General features: G+C 40.4%; 1 protein-coding gene across 2 annotated transcripts; it reads left to right on the forward strand.

The window, feature by feature from the left end:
- The first annotated feature begins 67 nt into the window (after positions 1–67).
- Positions 68–19920, forward strand: cindr (CIN85 and CD2AP related). Of its 2 annotated transcripts, XM_036819446.3 has the most exons (6): positions 68–740; positions 10596–10845; positions 10915–11026; positions 11761–12304; positions 17293–17898; positions 18281–19920. In XM_036819446.3, exons 1-6 carry the CDS (start codon positions 728–730, stop codon positions 19378–19380), a joined length of 2625 nt encoding a protein of 874 aa, XP_036675341.3. In that variant the 5' UTR covers positions 68–727; the 3' UTR covers positions 19381–19920. The 2 variants fall into 2 exon arrangements, with proteins under 2 accessions (XP_036675341.3, XP_036675342.3); XM_036819447.3 differs by lacking the exons at positions 68–740; positions 10596–10845; positions 10915–11026; positions 11761–12304 and adding an exon at positions 15229–15363.
- Positions 19921–20416: the final 496 nt, after the last annotated feature.

The following is a 20416-nucleotide window of genomic DNA, read 5'->3' on the forward strand; positions in this document are numbered from 1 at the left end:
CGTGAGAGAGACCGTGAGCGAGAGAGCAGCCGCCAAACATCGAAACACGGAATCGCCTCAAGTTTTGTTTTTGTTGTTTTTTCGGAGTGGCGGTGAACGGTTGTTGTGGGTGTTCGTCGGCGTGTCGCGTTTTTCGCTCCGCTAAAAACAAATTTGCTACCAATTCAGTGGCCAAAAGCGCATTTAATCAAGCAGCCCAAAAAGTGTTTCGGCGTTCGAATAAAAATTCGTTACAAAGTGGCGGAAATCAAAAGCAAAGTAAGCAAAGTAAATAAAAGTGCATACGAATGAGAGTGGGAAGGAGAAGCGAAATGCAAGTGCGTGCCAACAAATGAGAAATAGGAAACCGAAAGGAAGCAAACGAAGATAAGAAGCGAAAAGTGCAACGAAGGAGGGACAAACAAGAGAGCTGCAACAAATAAAAAGAAGAAAATTCGGTGCGGCATTTTCTACGTGACGCGAAATTAAATGCGCTCTCTCCCTCTCTTTCTTTCTCGCTCGCCCCGTCTCTCTCCCCCTCGCTCTTTGTTGAAATTTAACGAACAGGGTCAAAATAAATAAAAAAACACGTCGGTGAAATACTTGTGTATATAAAAATTCTAGGTAATTCCTACCTTCCGTTTCGCGGTTAACGCGCGTGATTCATAAACTCGTATTTAAGATACAAAAAGAGATACAGCCGTGCATTGAACCTGCTGAAAACGCTGGCCACCAGAAATCAGTCAACATGGAAAACAACAGTAAGTTCTACACTCCTGCAGCTTTAATGCCCTTAGAAAGCAGTTTAATACGACGGGGATAACTTTTTTAGTAGACCTGTAGAGATGATAAAGTATCGTTATAAGTATCAGTAATTTTTAGACTCCCTCAGTTTTAGTATCATTAAAAAAAAGGGTATTACAACATGGATAACTTTTTTAATGGACCTATAGATATGGTAAAGTAACTATCAGTGAATTCTACACTCCTTCAGTATTTATACCCTAAAAAGTCTGGTACTACAGTACAGAAAACTTTAATTTATTAGATCTATAGATGTGGATAAAAAATTTATTTCAATAACCACTTTTACTGAAATAATATAATTAAAACTAAAAAAAAATATACAATTTTAAAATATATTATTTTTTCTAAGACAGCAGAAGGTTTTTAAGAGTGTAAAACTAAGAACTAAGATTTTTATGGAAAACTTATATCATACCAAATGATGTTCTCATATCAAAAAGTTTTCCCAAGTTATACCTCTGTAAACACGATTTTACTAAAATCTTAAAGGGCATCTGAGATTCAACTACCCGAAAACTCCAATTCCTTTCCCGTTTTGTTCTTGTATTTTCCTAGTTTTTCGGGGTGGGTCCGCCTATTTTTGCCGTCTGCCTTTTGTTCCCCATATTCGCATTTTGTGCGCCCGAAAAACTCTTCTTGTTATTGTTGCTTTTCGGGGTGGGTGTGTCATCTTAACCCAAGGACACTGGTTTTTCCTTTGTTTTTCTTTTTGACTCGAATTTAAATCAAATCCCCTGGCTGACTAACGGTTCTGTTAAAGCCCGGTTGTTTTTCACACCTTTTACGACCACGATTTTACAGCAATAAACCAAAAGTTGGTTAACAAACAAATATAGTAAAGGTTAAAACAAAAAAGGAAAAAAACAATATGGAAACCGGTTTTAGAGGCTGGCCGAAGAAAAGGTCTTTTAAATGAGAATTTCTGCGTTTTGATGATTTCATGTTGCCATCAATTTTATTTTCGCTGCCCGCACTTAACCCCCTGAAAACTTTTCAGGTTCACAATGGGAACTGGAGAACAAATGTTCTGCGATGCAAATTAGTGGAAAATCTCTCTTTCTGGTCAGCTAAATATAAAAACCTGTGATTCAGGGCGAAATCCGATGAAAATATTGCGGTTCCTAACATTTTAATTAACTCTTTTGTAAGCCCCTCTGAATGAAAGCTAATTAAGTGTTTTTGATTATGAAACAAACCCATCTCTTTTGTTACAGCGAAAAGGGAGTTTTAACTCTGTTTAATGAAATAATGAGTTCTTAAAATATTTTCCTTATAACTAGATTATTTTGTTCTAAATTTCCGACCAAGATGACGCAAAAACCCTCCCTGCTGATTATTTAATACCATCTATTAACAATTCCAATTAGAGGGAACTTGTGAAGAGCAATTTATTTACATAACCTTGAATGTGGTGGCAAAACAAAGACTAAATATAGAAAACCAGCTTACTTTTTACTTTCCTTTTTGCATTTTCCAAGTTTAGCTTTTGTTTTCTCTGTAAATATATAGGTTTTTCCCCACAATCAGTTCAAAAGCTTACCCTTTTCTGACCCTTTGGCTACTGTTCAGAGTTCTACAAAGAGATAATCCGGGATCGATAGGAACTACTGAGGAGGGGCTCTATGCCGGACAATATTAATAAATCTTAATGTGCAGTTCAACCTTGTTACGGCTTCTTTATGAAGAGGACCCACGTCCCAAGATTGTGGAGCCTCCGCCTTTGTGTTTCTGCTTTTCCCCGATGTTGCCGGCTGATAATGGAAGCTGATTGAAAGACCCCTCCTTAAAAAATATGCACCGCACCCGCAGCAGTTTTTACTGATGATTTCTTTTGATGAACAATTTCCATGGGACTTGGACAGACAATGGAAGAGGCCAGCTCTCTATATATACCTACGTTTACTACATTTGCATCCCAAACAAAGCTGCTTTCTTCCGCTTGCTTAAGTGATTCCGACTGGCGTTTATGTAACGCCAACACAAAACACAAAAAACAGGCAACAATGGCAATCAATGGTCAACACAAATGAATCGCCAAATGAAAACATTTTATCAGATTTCCCATTTGCCACAAATTTTGCTCGGTTTTTATCTTATCATATCCATATCTGAGGGGCCCAAACACTCCTTATGCCAAAGCTTTCCTGACAATTTAATAAATTGCTCTCGCCACGCCTGGATTTGGTCTGGAACTGACTTTTGCGTGGGCCGCGGAATGGGTTAATGAAGAACCCGGGGACCACGCCCTCAGCTGGCCCATTACCATTAGCCACTTCTTATAAAACTCTTTCTCTGCCTATAACTTCCTCATATTTCTTCATTTTGAAAGACCTGACGGATCGCGTTTTGAGTCACTATGAGTTCGCAGAATTGCTCACGACAATCACGAATTAAGGGCACAAGTTCGGCGATGGGGGAATACTCTATGCATGAAAGGAGTGACTCATTCACAAAAGGTGATTTTAATGTACAATTTGAAGTTCGATAGTTGTTATTTATTTATTTAATTTAGTTTTAATATTAATACCGAAATTATCAGACTTTTTACCGAAATTAAATGCTTTTTCCCACTTCCCTGATATTAAAAGGGACTTTCCAGTTTCCTGATAAAGTTCACTTTCCTGTGTAATGCAAATATTTAATACTGGGAAGTATAATCGCCGGATATGCCCCGGCAAGAGCGTGAATGTACAATGTAAAAAACAAAAATGGCAAAGAACATTCAATTTTGTTTTCAATTATTTTTCGTTTGCATTTCGTCGCAGGCGAAGCGAACAGAACCGCTTTATTGATATGCAAATAATTTACTTTTCGCGGCTTATTTTGTTTTTTAATTTTTTGCTGGTCGAGTGCATTCAACAGTTGTGACTTTCTGGTGACTCAGACTCGAAATCGAGTGGCAAAATTGTATTTTAGCTGGCTTTTTTCGCCTGCCCGCCTATCTTATCGCGATTCCTCAGACTTTTGTGCCCGGGTTATCAAAAAAAGGGGAGGAGAACTAAATAGAAAATTAGAGATATGAGTTCTCTCATATTGCGATATATACGTATGCTTCCGTCCCTGAAAAGGGATTCTATAAAAAAAAGTATGCCAAGTTTATTTAATGTTTGTTCTCCGATCTAGAAATCAACTCGAATTGCCCTGCGCCTCTTTTCGTTTATCTTTATGTTTGCAGGGGAAATATGCGGGTCCCTCATCGAGTAACTATATGGCATTCCATATCAATGAACTGATAAGACCCAAATGAACTCCAAGGCCTCTCTGCTAGGATTAAGTGCAGTGGATTCCTAAGTATAATAAGGCCTCTTCTTTGTTTACTTCTGTTTACTTTGTTATTAATTGAAATAATAAACCATCAAAGTGCTTCATTGTTTTAAATCTGTGAGGGAATATTAATTGTTTAAATATTAAAAAAGACAAAGAAATATTTTGTAATAGGAAATACAAATTTAACAACTTGAAAAAATATGGGAATTTTATTTTAAACATTTTGAGTTTTTATATTTTATTAAATGAAATTTAAATTCCGTTTATTTTCATACATTTCAAAGACGAAAATAGTTGATAAGAAGCCCTGAAGTATATTTTTTACTTTCAGACTTTAAGTAACCATATCTCACAAGTTTGACTCTTAGGAAAATCCCCTTTAATCAGCTGGCCTCTCTTGACCTCCAGCTGCACATTTTATTTTATTTTCCCCATTTCATTTGGCTAATGCACAACTCATCAGCTGCAATTGCTGATGGATGGATGAATGGGATGACTGCTCCCCAACACTTTCCATCGTAAACTCTATGGAATTGAGCAGCGATCGCCGCAACATATTGCCACACAAATCACATGGGCGGAGGGGAAAAACTGGGCAAAGGGGGTGGGGCATGGCTTTTCAATTGAAACCTGCGTTTGGCCAGCTTTTCCATGCTTCGTTTGCCATCGGCCAGCAGCTCTGCCGCATTCAATTGAAATGGAAATGCATTCAAGTGATGGTCAAGGGTGAAGTAATTTCTCCTATAAGGGGGCTTACACTTGAAAACCCTTTTAAATCAATTCTAAAGCTAGAAATGTATTGATTTATTTTTAATTCACCTTTTTTTTTTCAAAATTATTAAGGAATTTTTAGTACTAACCGTTTCTGTTAAACCCCTTCACACAATTATTAATCTAATTATTATCTTTAGTGGGTTTTCCCATACTTTTTTTTGACGTTGTATTGATAATTTTCCAGTGTTTTCAAATGGTCACGCGTGTCAATGACGACACCTTCGGCCATGACTTAATCGAACTTGAATGTAAATGACTCTCTTTGTTTATCGCTCTGCAGTTATCCACTCCATCGATAAGGGTCGTCCCCCTGACTTATTAGTAGAGTTTAGTCCCTATCTTAATGGCAGTGATTCATAAAATGTCAATTGATGGACTGTTTAGTGCATGTGGGCCTCATAATTGTGTGGTTCCCCCAATTAAAACCAATTGAAATGCAGCTCATTTAACGACAAACGAATTAGTTTAGTGCCTCTGTTTTCACACGCAATGTGCGGCCTTGAACTTGAGCAATTGCCTTTATTTCTGTATTTCAGGGGCCAGCAAAAGCTCATAAGTCAAGGTCACCTGTGTGGGCTGGGTTCATCAAGGATGTATTTGTGTGCTTTCGTTTTTGAGGACGACTAAGAGGGGTAAAAAATTGACTTTTTGACTCCTGGGGCCTGACATTTTTGCCGTTTTCTCGTGTGCTCTGGAATTGATTTTGGAACTTAGAGCTGACCTGCATACAAAATAATTATAATGAGGGTTGGTAAATCGCCTTAGACCTTTTCACACTGGCAGCAGCTGCTCAGAAAGGTGATTATTTATATTCAGTCATGCACGAGTTCACGATTCTAAGAATTTTATTTACAGAGCAAGCTCTGGGCTGAAAGGATTGACTTCACAAATGTTATTTCTTGAACATGATTTATTTAAAATATATTTTTACGCAAAGTAACAGCCAAGAATGAACAACTGAAAATGATTGAACTGAGTGAACTGTAATAATATTAGTTTTTTCTTATTCTTCAGCTATATTCGTAGAGCTGATTAAGTTCCAAAAGAAATACTTCCCAATCAATATCCAGCGCTTCTGTGTCTGTCTTATAGCACTTAAACTCTCCTTGTCGGCCCAAATAGAACAAATAAAAGTTTTAACCAGGTCATGCCAGTTTCCAGTTGGAATCCCTCCCCCAAAGAAAACAGGCAGTCAGACAGGTCAGCTCCATTAACTCACTGTATCTGCACTGAACTCACTAACTGAACCGACGCAGTACTCACTTATGCATGTGGATAACCCCTTCTTTGGCCTTTCCCCCCTCGAAAGCCTCTGAAAACCTCGGGGACTTGCATATTTAAAAGTCGAACTCACGCAAAGGCAATTTACCGTTTACGGTTCACGGCATCTCCCCCACCGCCAACATCGCACCTTTTGAACACAAACAGTGAGAAAAATGGGTTAAAAGGTCCCAAAAATTATATGTATAATACTCAACGGTCAATAGGGTTATCATATCAGAATTGTATTGATTTATTGTATTAATTTGTTTTCCTTTATTTAACTTTTTGTTTGTATGAAGAATATTATTTTTATGTGGCTTAACTATTGTTTTTAATAAAAAAAGACAGTCATTTAAATGTTAAAGTTTTCCTAAATATTTCTTTATCTGTTCTAGAGGCCAAACCAAGCAAAACCGAAATTCAAAGGCACCAAAACCGATAGTTAAACCAATTAGCATGTTCTTGTTTGCTCACCTCAAAGGGGGAGGGTCGGGGGTGGTGTCAGCTTGAGGGGGAGGGGGTGGTGTTTGTTGGAGGTGTTTGTTTTGAACGGAACTTTGGGACTTTTGCCGCACCCTTGGCCACCAGCAAATAAAGGCAGCTGCTCAGCTGAACCGGTTACAGGTTATATTTAACATGTTTTATGCAGAGCTTACCCGTTTCGGTAATCTTTGGGATGCATCAGTTGAACTTTATATATATGGGGGAGAATGCAGATGAGAGGGGAGAAGCAACAATGTTGTTTTTTATTATAATGAAGATTGTAGGGGTATACCAGATTGTTGATGAAGTATGTTTAATTTATAATACTCTTTATGAAGAGGTGCTAAAGTGTGTTTTTAGAGTAAGTTTTCTGTTGGGTATGTTTAAATCTGATTTTCCCTCCTCATAAACAGCTCACACCTTAACCTGTTTTCGCGCCATATTTTTAACTATATAGTAACCGATTTGCATATCTTTATGGCGGACATGATGTGCTGTTTGACATTGGGGGAAGCTGACTTCACAACAAACCCGATATCGCAGTGATCGCATTTACGAGAATATTACAAGGCAAAATATTAAACGGAAAAACACCCGAACACCCACAAGTCCATGACGACCAACACGCCCTCTGGCGGCGGCAGTTGGCGGCTGCGTCTGTCATGCGATTTTCTCCGCTTTTGACACATTTACACATTTGGTTTTCCCATTCGGCTCTCGGCTCTTTCATCAGGCTTTTCACACGACTCTGCTGCGCGGTTCCTCGCTTTCCACCATTTGGCGCCTGATTTTCACCATTTTCTGTACACAGGAAAAAATTGTGATCGATTGGGTAGTTTCTTGTTTGGTAAAAAAGACTACAAAGAGTAATATCAAAATGGAAATATGTACTATATGGGCTATGATTAATTGAAAGGACATGAACCAAGATTTAGACACACTAATCTGCCGGCATATGCTCGCCGCATTTGGGTGGGATCTTTGAGAAATCACAAGTTTTAACACATAACTCAACACTATTGGCCCTAAAAGTAGAGAGGTTTTCAAAGGACACAACTTAAATCCACTATCTGATTTATTTTGATTGATTGATTTTGATTTGATTTTTTTGATTTTTGATTTTTGATTTTTTGATTTTGATTTGATTTTGATTTTTTGTCAGTAAATATTGGGGAATTTTTTCCCGTGTAGCTTTTCCAGACGCGGCTCATTTCTCAGCTGCATACCGCCCATTCTAGGCCCTCTTTCAACACTCTCCTCCATTCTTTCCACTCATTCAGCGCGCTTTGCGGTCGGTTATTATTGTTATTCAAGCGTACCCAGCATGAGCGAAAAACAAAGAGGAAAGCGGCGGCGAATCGCCAGAGAGGAAGATGAAAAAGTTTGAAAAACAAAAACCACATTAAAGGTTCATTTCGCTGTCGCTTTGTTTGCCTTTACAGTCGCGTAGGTTAAACAGTGTGGCTAAGGCACTCACGAACTCAGATACTTGGCCATTCGGATACAAAGATACTCGGATACAAAGATACTCAGATAGGAACGGGCCAGTCGGCTGCCGTTGGCCTAGATACAAATTGGCACTTGGTAAAGATGCAAGCGTGACACGAATATTTATTGTTAATAAAATAATTATTAATGAAAAGAATTATTATTTTTAAAGAAAAATTAAGATGAAAATCCTCATCACTTGATCTATCAATTTTATAAAAATTTTTAGAAATATATTTCATTAATCTTTGCGTTTTTAAATCTTTAAACCCCATTTGTCCTGATTCGGAGACTACACTGAAAGTTTTAAAATATTTCTTTTACTTTCACTCTTAAATAATTTTAAAGCTTGAGTTAAGAGTTAGAATCTATCGGATTAATCACATTTAAATTACTATAATCGATGGTATTGCATCAGAGCTCACGATCTAAGTGCCATCCCCAGCTGTCTTTTGTTGTTCAAGCTTTTCTTTAAAGACTTTGATGGTTCCGTCCGTCTGTCTGTCCATTGGTTGTTATTGCAGTGCGTTGTGTTAGCTTTTGCTGCAGCACTTTTGCCACTTCATCGCCGGATCTCAATCTCGATCGCAGACGACGGTCTCTTCGGGGACTGGAACTGAAACTACTGCGATTGCGACTTTAACTGGAGTGAAATTATAACTATTCGCTCTTGACGAAACTGCTTTGGTTTTCGATTGGCAGGCACTTCACCGCTGGTGGCCTCATCTCCCCTCAAAACCCCCAAAACCCCCCAAACACCTCAAATACCCCTGTCATTAAAAGAAATGTTAAGAGCTAAATCGAAACGAGCGGAAAATGGAAAGCACTTCGAGACGCTTTAATGCCATCAAGCGATCAACTTCAATGGCTGCTTTTACACCCATTAATCGTTGGCTAACCAATGACAATTTTCAGTTTTCCTTCACACATTACCCATCAAGTTCTGACGGATTGGTATTAGGTAGAGAATTCCCCTCTACAAACTGACCCATATAAGAAGTGTCGATATAAACGACATCACGTATCCTAGGAATTTATTACTATGTTGTTTGTTTATTTGCGGCCCTCTTCGTTTTCGTTTTTCTTTCTTTTCCTAAGCCAATAAGTGGTTCGAATGCGTTTCAGTTCCCTGAAGAGGCTTTAATGCTCTTTTCTTTTAATAAACTGCGCTTTCCGTGAGGGTATTCCCATCACTCATATGTACAAGCCTTCAAAAATTAAACACGGCATCCAAACACTCGAAAAGACAAGAAATAAATAAAAAACTGAGTCAATCGTGCGGGGGCAGCAACCTCCAAAGCCAAATAAGTTCAACGTGGCGGCTATTTAAAATTTTAATTTACATTTTCAAGCTGTCGCCTTGTGCGACTCGGGGAAAATATAGTTTATAATGCTGGTTTCTAATAAAATGTCAGTCAGTCATGGTCTCATTGTTTTTAACATGCGTCATGACAAATTGTATTCTGTTTGGGATGCTAAACCAGATGCTGATGATTAAGAAATGTGTTTATGGGAAGCCTCTGAAGACTAGTTTTATGGAAATTGAAAGTTTATGCTTAAATTTAATGGTTTTCCATTAAAATGCTGGTGAAAAGAAGAGGCTGGTCTATGCTCGATGAGGCTTGAAGATTTTAGTGAGATGTTGAACATAGACAATGGATAATGGATGTATGTAAAACTTTGAATAGTTTAATAGCTTACTAGCTTATTTCATTATATATATATACATATTTTTCTAATGTTTTCTCTGGTAGTAAGATTACTCATGAATTTTATTGCGTCTTCTGATAATCAGAGAGTGCCACTTGATTGGATGACTCCATTCAAGCTGAGATTGGAAATTGTGGCCCGGGAATAATCAGTTATGACGGAGTGCCTAGTACTCAGTGACCCATATACGACAGATTGTTTGATTAATGGGTGGATGGGGATGTGGATGTGGAGATGGAGATGGAGTCCCAAACACGATCCGTGATTTGTTATCGCCCACGACAGAAATTGTTATTCCCGTTCCGTAGACGGAGTGTCATGTAACTTTTACTTTTTCAGCGGCTTCGGCAAACCAAAAGCGGGAAAAGCAAAAGACAAATGTCACGTTTCAGAAGGGGCTCGATATATATTTGTGTGTATATGGATGGGTATTAGAGTAGGTTAAACGTTGCGCAACCCGATGCCATTGTAAACATTTGCACAAACATGTCATGTTTTTGTGCCATAATTGGGTAACTCATGTTGCCTCCTAATAGCACTTTAAAATTACTCAACCATATTAGCTATATTCTGCATATATTATTAATATGTCATATTGAAAATTGAGAACTTGAGGTGATAGGTGATGATTTGTGAAGTTTTTAGTCGTTATAAATCTTTAAGTACTTTTGGGAGTTATTTAAAGTATGTTATAATTCAGAACAGAAAATTATATCATTTGCTGGAGGACCTACCATGTTTTAAGAATTCCGCAGCTAAACTTCCTTTTAATTTTTAAGTGATCTATAATAATAATAACAAATATCCATCCCTTTTAATTCCAGTCTGTGCAATAGTCGAATACGAATATGCGGCCAAGGAGCCGGACGAGCTGGATCTCCAGAAAGGTGCCATCATCCATCGGATCAAGCAGATGCCCGGCGGCTGGTGGCAGGGCACCCTGAAGTCCTCCGGCGTCACGGGAATGTTTCCGGACAACTTTGTCCGTGTTCTGGAGTCCGGAATCAGCAGCAATGGCAACGGAACCTCTGGCAGTGGGGACCACATCGACGAGCCAACAGCTGTGCAACTGAGGTTCGTCCCTTTTGCCGACTTTTAAAAATTGCGTCATTTAAGTTTACATTCCATCCCTCCAAAATTCAGGGACAAATCCGCGACATCGAATCGCCGCTGCAAAGTCATCTACAGTTACACACAAGTCAACGACGACGAACTGACGCTCGCCGTGGGTGATGTCATTGAATTCCTAGGGGAGGTGCGTATACGCAGGGTCACGGGGGGATGATGGGGGTCTTGCTACCCCCATTTAACCTATTGGGCCAATAGAAATTGAAATTCGTTCTGCACTGCGACAAAGAGAGGAACGTGGTTATTGAATTTTGGTTTGGAAGAGGAAGAGGAAATCTATTTCTTATATATATTTACAAATTTGAAATTATATCAGTTTTAGAATGTTTTGAAATTTCTAAGAAAAGATATTATTTCGACCCCGAATAAAGACCTCTAAAATGTTATCTCTATTGCTTAATATCATTTTATTTCGTTGTTTTTCAAAGCCTCTTTGATATCAAAAAATATTCTTTAGTATTTATAGAGTATGAATAACAAAAAATTTGAAAATTCATAACCAAACTGAGGAAATATTAATGTACAATGTACAATAAATACAAAGTATGATATGAAAAATATGTAATAGAGAGGCAAATTGTAATTACAGAGGCAAAAATAATTGTAATCATTCGGGTTTACATACATTTTTTAAGAAAATGGAAATACGAATTACTAGGTTTATTTTTAAACATATTCAATTTTGTTCAATCAAATGTTTAAAATAAATGAATCCACAAAAAATTTAAATTTATTCAGTAATATCAAGTGATTAATTTACTCAAATTCCCAAGAACTTTCTTTGATTTCTCGCAGTGCAGCACACTCGGTTTCTGTCTGTTCATTTCACTCATTGCTGTTCCACTCTGTTTTCTCATTTAGGTCGAGGAAGGCTGGTGGCGCGGTCGTCTGCGCAGCAAAGTCGGCGTCTTCCCATCGAACTTTGTGCAACATATCGAGCCGTCTCCCGTTTTGGCCTCCAAACGGCCACCGACAATTGGCGCCACCGTGACCACATCGTCGCTGACGTCCAAGGCGGCAAATGTGGCCAATGTGGCAGCCACATCCACAGTGTCAACGGGAGGGGTGTCGACTGGCACCACCGCCACAGCAAAGCAGGCGACCAAGAGCAGGGTGATTGCAGCAGGAACCTCTGCTCCGGCGGAAACAGCGGCCATAGTTTCGGGATCGGGATCGGGATCAGCGGCAGCAGTACCCATGTTGCCACCCAAGCCCCAGCGGGAATTCTGCCGGGTGGAGTTCCCCTACGCCCCGCAAAACGACGACGAGCTGGAGCTCAAGGTGGACGACATAATCACAGTGATCACCACGGAGCTGCCCGACAAAGGCTGGTGGAAAGGAGAAATCCGCGGAAAAGTGGGCGTTTTCCCCGACAACTTTGTCAAGATGCTGGCTCCCTCGAAAGGTGAGTTTTCACCCGGCTGGATTGGATTTCCCTCTCAGTCATATCGCATATCGCATTTTTGATTTCGGTCTGTCAAGTTTGTTGTCATCAAAAGTCTCCACCACCACCCATCAATGCATTTTCCCCCCACTTAATTGGAGGCAATTTTCCAAACGCATCGGCTGTAAAACTCAAGTCGTTAGACTTCGAAATTGCCGTCGTGACGTAGCGCTCGAGTATCAAAGTCAATAAACGTTTGTTTGGTAATTGAATTAATAAAAAGAAAAGACATTAGCCACTCCCACCCCCCGATTTATCAACCCGCTGCATATCTTGTGGATCGTTGGTTTTTCATAGTCCGTGAAAAATTTGTAGATGACTTAATTGCCGCTGGCGAATATGAATCAGATATCTTTTATCACCGATGCGTAATGGACGTATATTTGTCTTGGGATTTGTGTACAAAGCTTTTTATAGGCGCGCCATAAATTGTCTGAATAATGGTTGATTTTCAAGGTTTTAAAAAGCATTAACATGTGCATTTTAGTTTTGCATTTTAGTAGCGGGTCTAGTGATCATTAAAATAAGTGAAACTGCTTTCTATATGCAATGGTGTAAATATTATAATATAAATGAGATGTAGATATATATTTAGATATTTTATGTTTTTTGTAGGAATTTTAGAGAAGTATTTTATAACAGACATCTTGTCAGATGGCTTTCCTCTTTGATAGGCTTATATGCCAGACACCATTGACATCCAATGACAGTAGCTAATGGGATAAAGTCTTAGATACGCAAAGTCGTATCAATTTGATGGCTAGTTTTCCCAATCGAATAGCTGGCACCTCAGATACATCACATCCATTACACGCACTTCACGCACCACGCACTTTTCAATTAAACCATTCGAAAATCTTTCGTTTAAACCACATCTTCAAGTTCGTTATTCCCAGGTTTTATGACTTTTTTATGGGAAATTTTGTTTACCATTTCTCCCGTCTTTCTTGTACCTCTATCTCTTGTTTTATGTATCCACTCACATATTTTGTATATTATGACGCCCAGTCGTTGGTCTTTCTCTCTGTAATTTTTCCACAACACTTTTCTCTTCCTCTCTACTCCCTTTTTCATTCTACTTGAACTTCTCTATTTCTACTACGATTTTCTGCGACTTTTGGGTGTTTAATAAATGAAACTGCAAACTACAAACTACAAACTACAAAACACTGTGAACACAAAACACTGCAAAATACACGAAATAAACTGGTGCGACAGCAGCTCCGCCGCTGCCACGCCCACGAACCCGCGCCAGGGGCGGAGTTGGCGCCGGATCCGGGTCCGGAACGGGACCCGTCCTTATAGACGGAGTCCGCACTCCACGGCGGACGCAGCGAGGCGGCTCTTTCGAGTTCTTGGGCGCGCGTATGGCCAGCTTTATCACCACGATTTGTATGTAAACGAGTTTTTCCAGTAGGCAGCGGCCGAGTGAACCCCTTCCTCCTCCCCGATTTTCCTCTGGGCTCTTGACTTTTCTTGTTTTTCCTTACACGTATTTTTTCGGCCACTTTTCATTTTCCTTTCTCTGTCGGTGCTTGGTTGGTGCGCCTCCTCGAGGCGTTTTTGATATGAAATGGAAAATTGCCCGGCTTAAAACGCCCCTCTTCCTTCTTTGCTCATAATTTCTATGATTTATGTTTTGCCTGCTTGTGTACTCTATTTAATGGGAGAGGGTATATTGGTGGGGGGTCTGTAGTGCAGTTTGTTAAAGGAGTTCAACCAAAATGTTTTCATATCATAAAAACTCAATTTCAAATATTTTTGTTAAAAATGCTTACACTTTAATTTGGTTTGAATTTGAGTTATTTTTGGAAGTATATCTGTATCGTATAAAGTTTATTTTTGTACCGTTTCTATGTATCCAAAAATTAGTCGTATGCTATACATTTGAATGCAGAATATTATTATTATATATTATTACTTTTTTTAAAGAAAAATATGATTAGGTTTTTCAATATTCTAGTAGTGAAGATGATAATCCCAGAAGTCCAGGGTAACCAATATTTGATAGGATATAGTCTCCTTAACATTTTCTTTTCTAATCTTCCGCTGCATTGGATTATTTACTTGGCTTTCTTCGGCACTCGCGATGCCACAGGCGTAGAGAAGAGGGGTCTTCAACGGGGGGTGGGCGTGGCAGGGGGCGGTCTTTTGAGGCAGTGCAACCAAATCAAAGCGCTTTGTTTACGATCGTTTTTTCTTTTCAATTTGCGGTGCATGTTTGTTGTTTTGAATGCCGCAGAGTTTGTTTTGTCATTTGCATGGGTGACCGAAAACTTGTTTGTTTTGTTTGCGCAGTTTTCCTCGCTTTGTTTGCTCGGAAAATCGCAGAGTTTCCCCGCATTGCTCGAACACTTTGCAATTTGCTGTTTGCGAAAAGTTGAAATATTATACTTAATTAATACAAATTATTTCGCAGCATACTTTGCGGTCGCCAGCGGAATTCCAACGTTGCTGGTTTTTCAGTTTGCGAAATTTATGCTTGGCATTTAATTTTTGCTTTGGCGTTTGCTTTTGTCAACGTCGCAGTTTATATTTGTGTTTTTCCAGCCAGCAACCACCTTCGACACTTGAGCAGCAGCAACATCATTAAAATAAACAACAGTTGGCCGTAACTGGTTTTGTGCTACCTTTTTTTGTTTTTTGATTTTACGTGGCTCTTTTGCGGTTGGCAGCTCTTTCAGTTCGCTCTCTTAGCCGAAAGTCTCTTTGATCATCATGACGGTCTTCATCAGCGGCGTTTAGCTGGGATTCCCCCGCCTTTTTAGGGGCCAAGCCCCTTTTGTTTTAGTTTATCAACAAAGTTGCCAGAGAGCCGAGAGTTGAACACAGAAAAATAAATATATCATTCCGCTCTCAACATTTCTGTTTCGTACCTTTGCCAGCGTTTTTGTTTACCTTTCTGGCCAAGTCAGTACGCTGTGATTTCTTGACCATTTACGTTATTGAAATATTTTTCGTCGGCGCGGCAAAAAAATAGAGAAACAGAAAGATATAATCATTTTTCTTGGCTTTTTGTGGTGCGTGTGCTACAGTTCCCGTTCTTGCGGCTTTCTTTATTGCTTATTTATAGTGTTTTTACCCAGTTTGTGTGCGCAATTGCATTCGTCATAGTTTTTCCTCTGCCACATGGCAAAAGAAGTTTTCTTCAATTTTCTTCAAATCCATTTGAGACGGGGGAAAACTGTTTGGGCGCGCGCTTTTCTAATTATGGTTTGTGTGTCAGTCAGGTGTAAATTAATGATTATAATTTGCTGCGTGTCTCGGATTCAAAGTCATCATTAAGTCGCGTTCGTTGCCTAAGTCTTTCGTTTGGCCCGTGGTGCAGTGTGCGTGTGAATGCGTGTGTGTGTCTGAACAGCCTTTGCCAACCAGTCTAAAAAAAGAAATAAATATTAAAAACCACAACGGCAATCATCATAATAATGACAATCACCTAACGCTCAATTACTCAATGCAAAAAATATCAAATTCGCGCTGCTTTTTTTTTATTGCAAATTTCATTTTGCTCTGTTTTTTGTGTCATTAAAAGCAGTGAAAGTCGTTGGGCCAAGCGCTTTTCTTTTCGACCACCTTTATTTAGAAATTCGACCATGACAAAGCCAATTCTTTGCTTGGGTACCATAAAATCCTCTTTGGACTTCGGGTACATTGGTTTGTCCGTGGGAATCGAAAGATTGATGGGGCGTGTCTAAATTTGGGCATACTTGAAGCTTAAGTATTGAAGAAAAAGCTAATCAATATTGCGAGTCCGATTTTGAGATATGACATCACCAGAACAAGTGGGATTATAATTAGAGATGATTGCGGCAGTGAATCTTTAGGGGCTTCGTCTGGGGAATTGTGAATATATTCATTTCCGTCTTAAATGGTAGTGCACCTCAGTAATTTTTGGACTCGAAGACACGTCAAACATTGAAAATAAACCACCTCTCTATTTTATGAAAAAATAATACTATTTTGAATGATTTTGTTTTTAATTTACCCTAATCTGTATATAAAATCGTAATGTATTATAGATTTTAAACATATTGAACTTATTCATTTTAAAGGGCATTTCGAGTTCGTTGCCTGATTTATAGATTGCCGTTTCCTGTTGGCTATTGCCATTTCTTTGGGTCTGACCTTTACACATTTTAAGTTTGTTACTCAATACTTTTCGTTGGCTTTTAGTCTTGCCTCTGTCTTGCTTTGCTTTGGTTTGATTTGGCTTTTGTCATCACAGCCATTTATTGGCGTTTATTTATGCCCGTCAGTTGTCGTCTGCAGCTAGCCGTTTGTTATTTTAGCCCGCTTTGATCCGCTCCTACGCCTCAGACTCAGATACAGATTCAGCTTAAGCTTCAAACTTGAGTTTCGGTTGGGTTTTCGTTTATTTTTCTATTGTACGAGTGTTTCCCTGAGCGTTTCCACATTAGTTTTATTGACATTTGGCAACAAGTTGTCGGCGCGAAACCAGTTTCGCGCTGTTTCTTGCTCAGCTGTTCTGAACCGGGATGGTTAGTCATGGACCACCTCATCCGAATGCGAATTGCTGAATAGCAGTGGATATCGGCTAAGAGATACAAGCGATAGTGACAAAAATAGTGGTCCTAGGAACCAAAAGGGTCAATCTACAAAAAGAAAATAGTAAAAGCTTACATAAAAAGCATTCAAATGTGAAATACAAATATTGGCGTGTATACAAAACGTTCCCTGTCTGTTTACTTGGGTCAAAAATAAATTTTAAATTGTATCCGATTAGCTGTCCTAAAAATAAATACACAAACATTTAATAGAACTGTAAAAAAAACAATTAAACATTCGATAAATATTACGCTTCTTTGATTGCTTTGCATTTGTACTGATTTCTACTGTTGGTAAATAAAGTTGAATGTTTGCATGTCGTTTCGCAGGTGCTAATTGCGTTCAGTGTGTCTAATCCCTGACTCTGTTTACCCATTTTCCAGTTGCACCGATCAACGAGCCGCCAACCACCACGCAGCCCCAAAACCAGAGGAAGACCAGCAGCACCGCCAGCCACATGACCACAACGAACTCCACCAACTCCAGCAGCACCACCTCGGTGACCACGCAGCAGCAGAAGGAGCAGATCGGCGGAGGCAGCTCCTCCACCACGTCGAAGGTGTACATCAAGAAGACCGGGAGCAGCAGCAACAGCACCACCAGCAGCACCACCACAGCCTCATCCTCGGCGGGTCGCAAGGAGAGCTTCGGCTCCCGTGACTCCCTCAACGACATCCTGAGTGAGACGGGTCTGCCCACCGGCAATGTGGCCGCCCAGAGGAAGTCCCTGGAGAACAAGAACCTGGATCTGACCAAACCGCCGGGTGTGGGCGCCTCAGTGGCCATTGGACAGCAGCGGAGCAGCACCTCCAGTGCCACCACCACCTCGTCGGCCACCACAATATCCACCGGACTGACCTCCTCGGCAGTGAGCAAATCCCTGGAGAACATGATGGACGAGAAGGTCAAGTCGCCACCGCCGCCGGTGCTCAGCAAGAAGCCAAGTGTGCCCCTCAAGAAAACTCCCACGGGTGGAGTGCCTGTGGCTGGTAAGTACTGTACAGTACAGCCTGACAATGCATCGCTCTAGGGTTGATAAAAATACTTGGCTAACAAAATTACTCATTTATCGTCTTTAAACACAAGCTAAAAGCTTTCTTAAAAAACAAATATTATAATTCCGATAGGAAGTAGCTATATGCCAGTTATTGGTACCCATTTGTGTACAAGTATATTAACGTTTCCAATTGGTCAACGAACTTGTGTCCGATTAAATAAAGATATGGTCGATACCATATACGGGAAGTACTTAGATAAGGAGAGAATGCCTTTCTCCAATTACTAATAGCCAAAGTATTTTTGCCAATCAATCAAAAGCGTTGCAGCCTGCAAGTCCACGAGTCATGCTAATCTTTCATCTCCTAACCACAGGTAATCTTCTGGGCGGCAAGAAAAAGAATCCCGAGGGCAAGCTCACCACTGCAGTGTCCCACGATTTGGCAGATGGTCTTACGGCGAGTAAGATGCTCACAGGTGCTAATCAACTGCCAGAATCCGGAGCAGCTGGCAACGTGGTGATCCGGAGGGCAGCTACCATCGCTGTGGAGGATACGGACTTCGATCGCGTGGAGCGGGCCTCGATACTCACGGACATGCGGCAGGGAAGGGTCAAGGCGCCCAAGAGACGCCCTCCTTCGGCGGCCATAAATGTCCTGGGCGAGAGCAATAACAATTCCGTATACGTGAATGGCAGTGGAATGGCCGGATCCGGAGGAGGAGCGGGAAGTGCCAGTGAGCTGAGTGAAGATGGCGGTGCTGGAGGAAAGACCTCCGATGACAATTCCACTGGTGAGGAGCCACAGCTGGCCAAACCGAAGCCACGCGAGTGGGAGAAGAAGAAGGCGCCCTGGATGGAGGAGCTCAAGGCCTCCCAGGTCACTCGGAAGAAGACCTCGCCCAGTGTGGAGCCCCGGGGAGCTTCGGTGGCCGAAAGGACCTCGAAACTCTTTGCCGCCGAGCAGGCCATCAGCAGTAGTAGTAGCAGTACCACAACGAAAGTGCAATCCTCGGCGGTGACGTCCTCAATGTTTGTGGAGAACTCAACGGCCAGCAGTTCGGTGACCACCAGTAGTTCCAGCACCACCACCAACGATGCCATCATGTCCCGCAGCTTGACGGCTGCCAAGGTCCAAGCAGCCAGCAGCGATGAGGAGACGAAGGCCACGAGGCCAAACAGTCTGGCCATTCGAAATCAACGAAGTGTTTCACCTCTGGTTAAGAGCTCCAATGCCAGCAGCTCGCAGTCGCAGGAGGAGAAGGAGAAGCCCTCCAGTCAGCTGAATAACCATCAGGATGCCGGCTCCACGAGGGTGGCACAACTGGAGCAGCGGGTGGACAAGCTGGAGGGACTGGTGCTGAACCAACAGCGAACCATCGAGGAGCTGGTAAATGCCCTGAAATCCGAGGCCGAACGCGTCAAGATTTTGAGGAGCGAACTGGACAAATACGCGCAGTGCGTGACGCAAGTTTGAGCCTAGTTAGAACCGCCTTTTAGCTAGCCCTTTGAGTCCTTGATTTTTAGCGAGTGCTGAACTCTACAATACACTTATGCCCAGGCCTAGAAACGTAGAACGTCGTAGAGTAGAGACCGAACCCAAGACAATCCCAAATATCTGTACTCTGTGTTCTGTACTTATATACCAGAATGATCTATCCAAAACCGCTAGCGATCAATCGTTTTTGCATGCCAAAACCGTTTCGTTTTTCGCTATAATACTTTGTATTCCCCCCTGTATATCTGATAATTTCGATAAGTATTTTTTATACACTCGTACATTCCGGAAAGCTAAAGAGTGTGATTTCTTTTAGCTGATTTCGATTGCGACTTGTTTTGTTTATACGATTTATGATTATTTTTTAAAGATGTATTAAAGTTATGAGTAAACTGTACTATAAACTATATACTAAAAGAGAGAGAAATATACAAAGTTCGATGGAGTGGATGATGATGATGCCTAAAACTTAAGCAATACCAATAAATAATGCAAATAAATACTTCAATGTTTTCTGAATGTTTTTCATTTTCTTATTTCGATGTGATTATGTTTTTCTTATTTTTTCCAAATGACTGATATAGATAGATAGCGATAGAGAATCAACATATCTAAGGCCGGATAACAAACTAACCTTTTTGATACAATCTCTTTTTTAAAACAGCAAGCAAACGCGCCGCGGGAAATTCGACAATTGGATGTTCTAATTGATCTGCGGATAGCCCCGTCAGATCGAACCATCAATATAAATTGTAATCTGCTAGAGATTCATGACCCACAGACCCGCCTGTACAAAATATTCCTTTTTCTTTTGTGATAAGCCTCTGCATAACCAGCTATCTGTAGTCTAATCAAATCAAATCTGCGTAGCTAGCGACCCGCGATTCCCGATTGTTAGCAAATATTTTGTGGCTTAGTTGAAAATATCGCATTTTGTACCGCTTAAATTGTAAATATTATTGTAAATTAATATGGGATATAACATAAACATTTCATAATTAGTAAAAAAGTGGTA

Source organism: Drosophila suzukii, chromosome 3 (assembly GCF_043229965.1).
Source record: "Drosophila suzukii chromosome 3, CBGP_Dsuzu_IsoJpt1.0, whole genome shotgun sequence".
NCBI lineage: Eukaryota > Metazoa > Arthropoda > Insecta > Diptera > Drosophilidae > Drosophila > Drosophila suzukii.

Bases quoted from the DNA above. Each gene is read 5' to 3' on its own strand.
- cindr (XM_036819446.3), top strand. The intron at 10,846-10,914 runs GTTCGTCCCTTT...TCCAAAATTCAG, and splicing joins CCAACAGCTGTGCAACTGAG to GGACAAATCCGCGACATCGA. The intron at 17,899-18,280 runs GTAAGTACTGTA...TCCTAACCACAG, and splicing joins GGGTGGAGTGCCTGTGGCTG to GTAATCTTCTGGGCGGCAAG.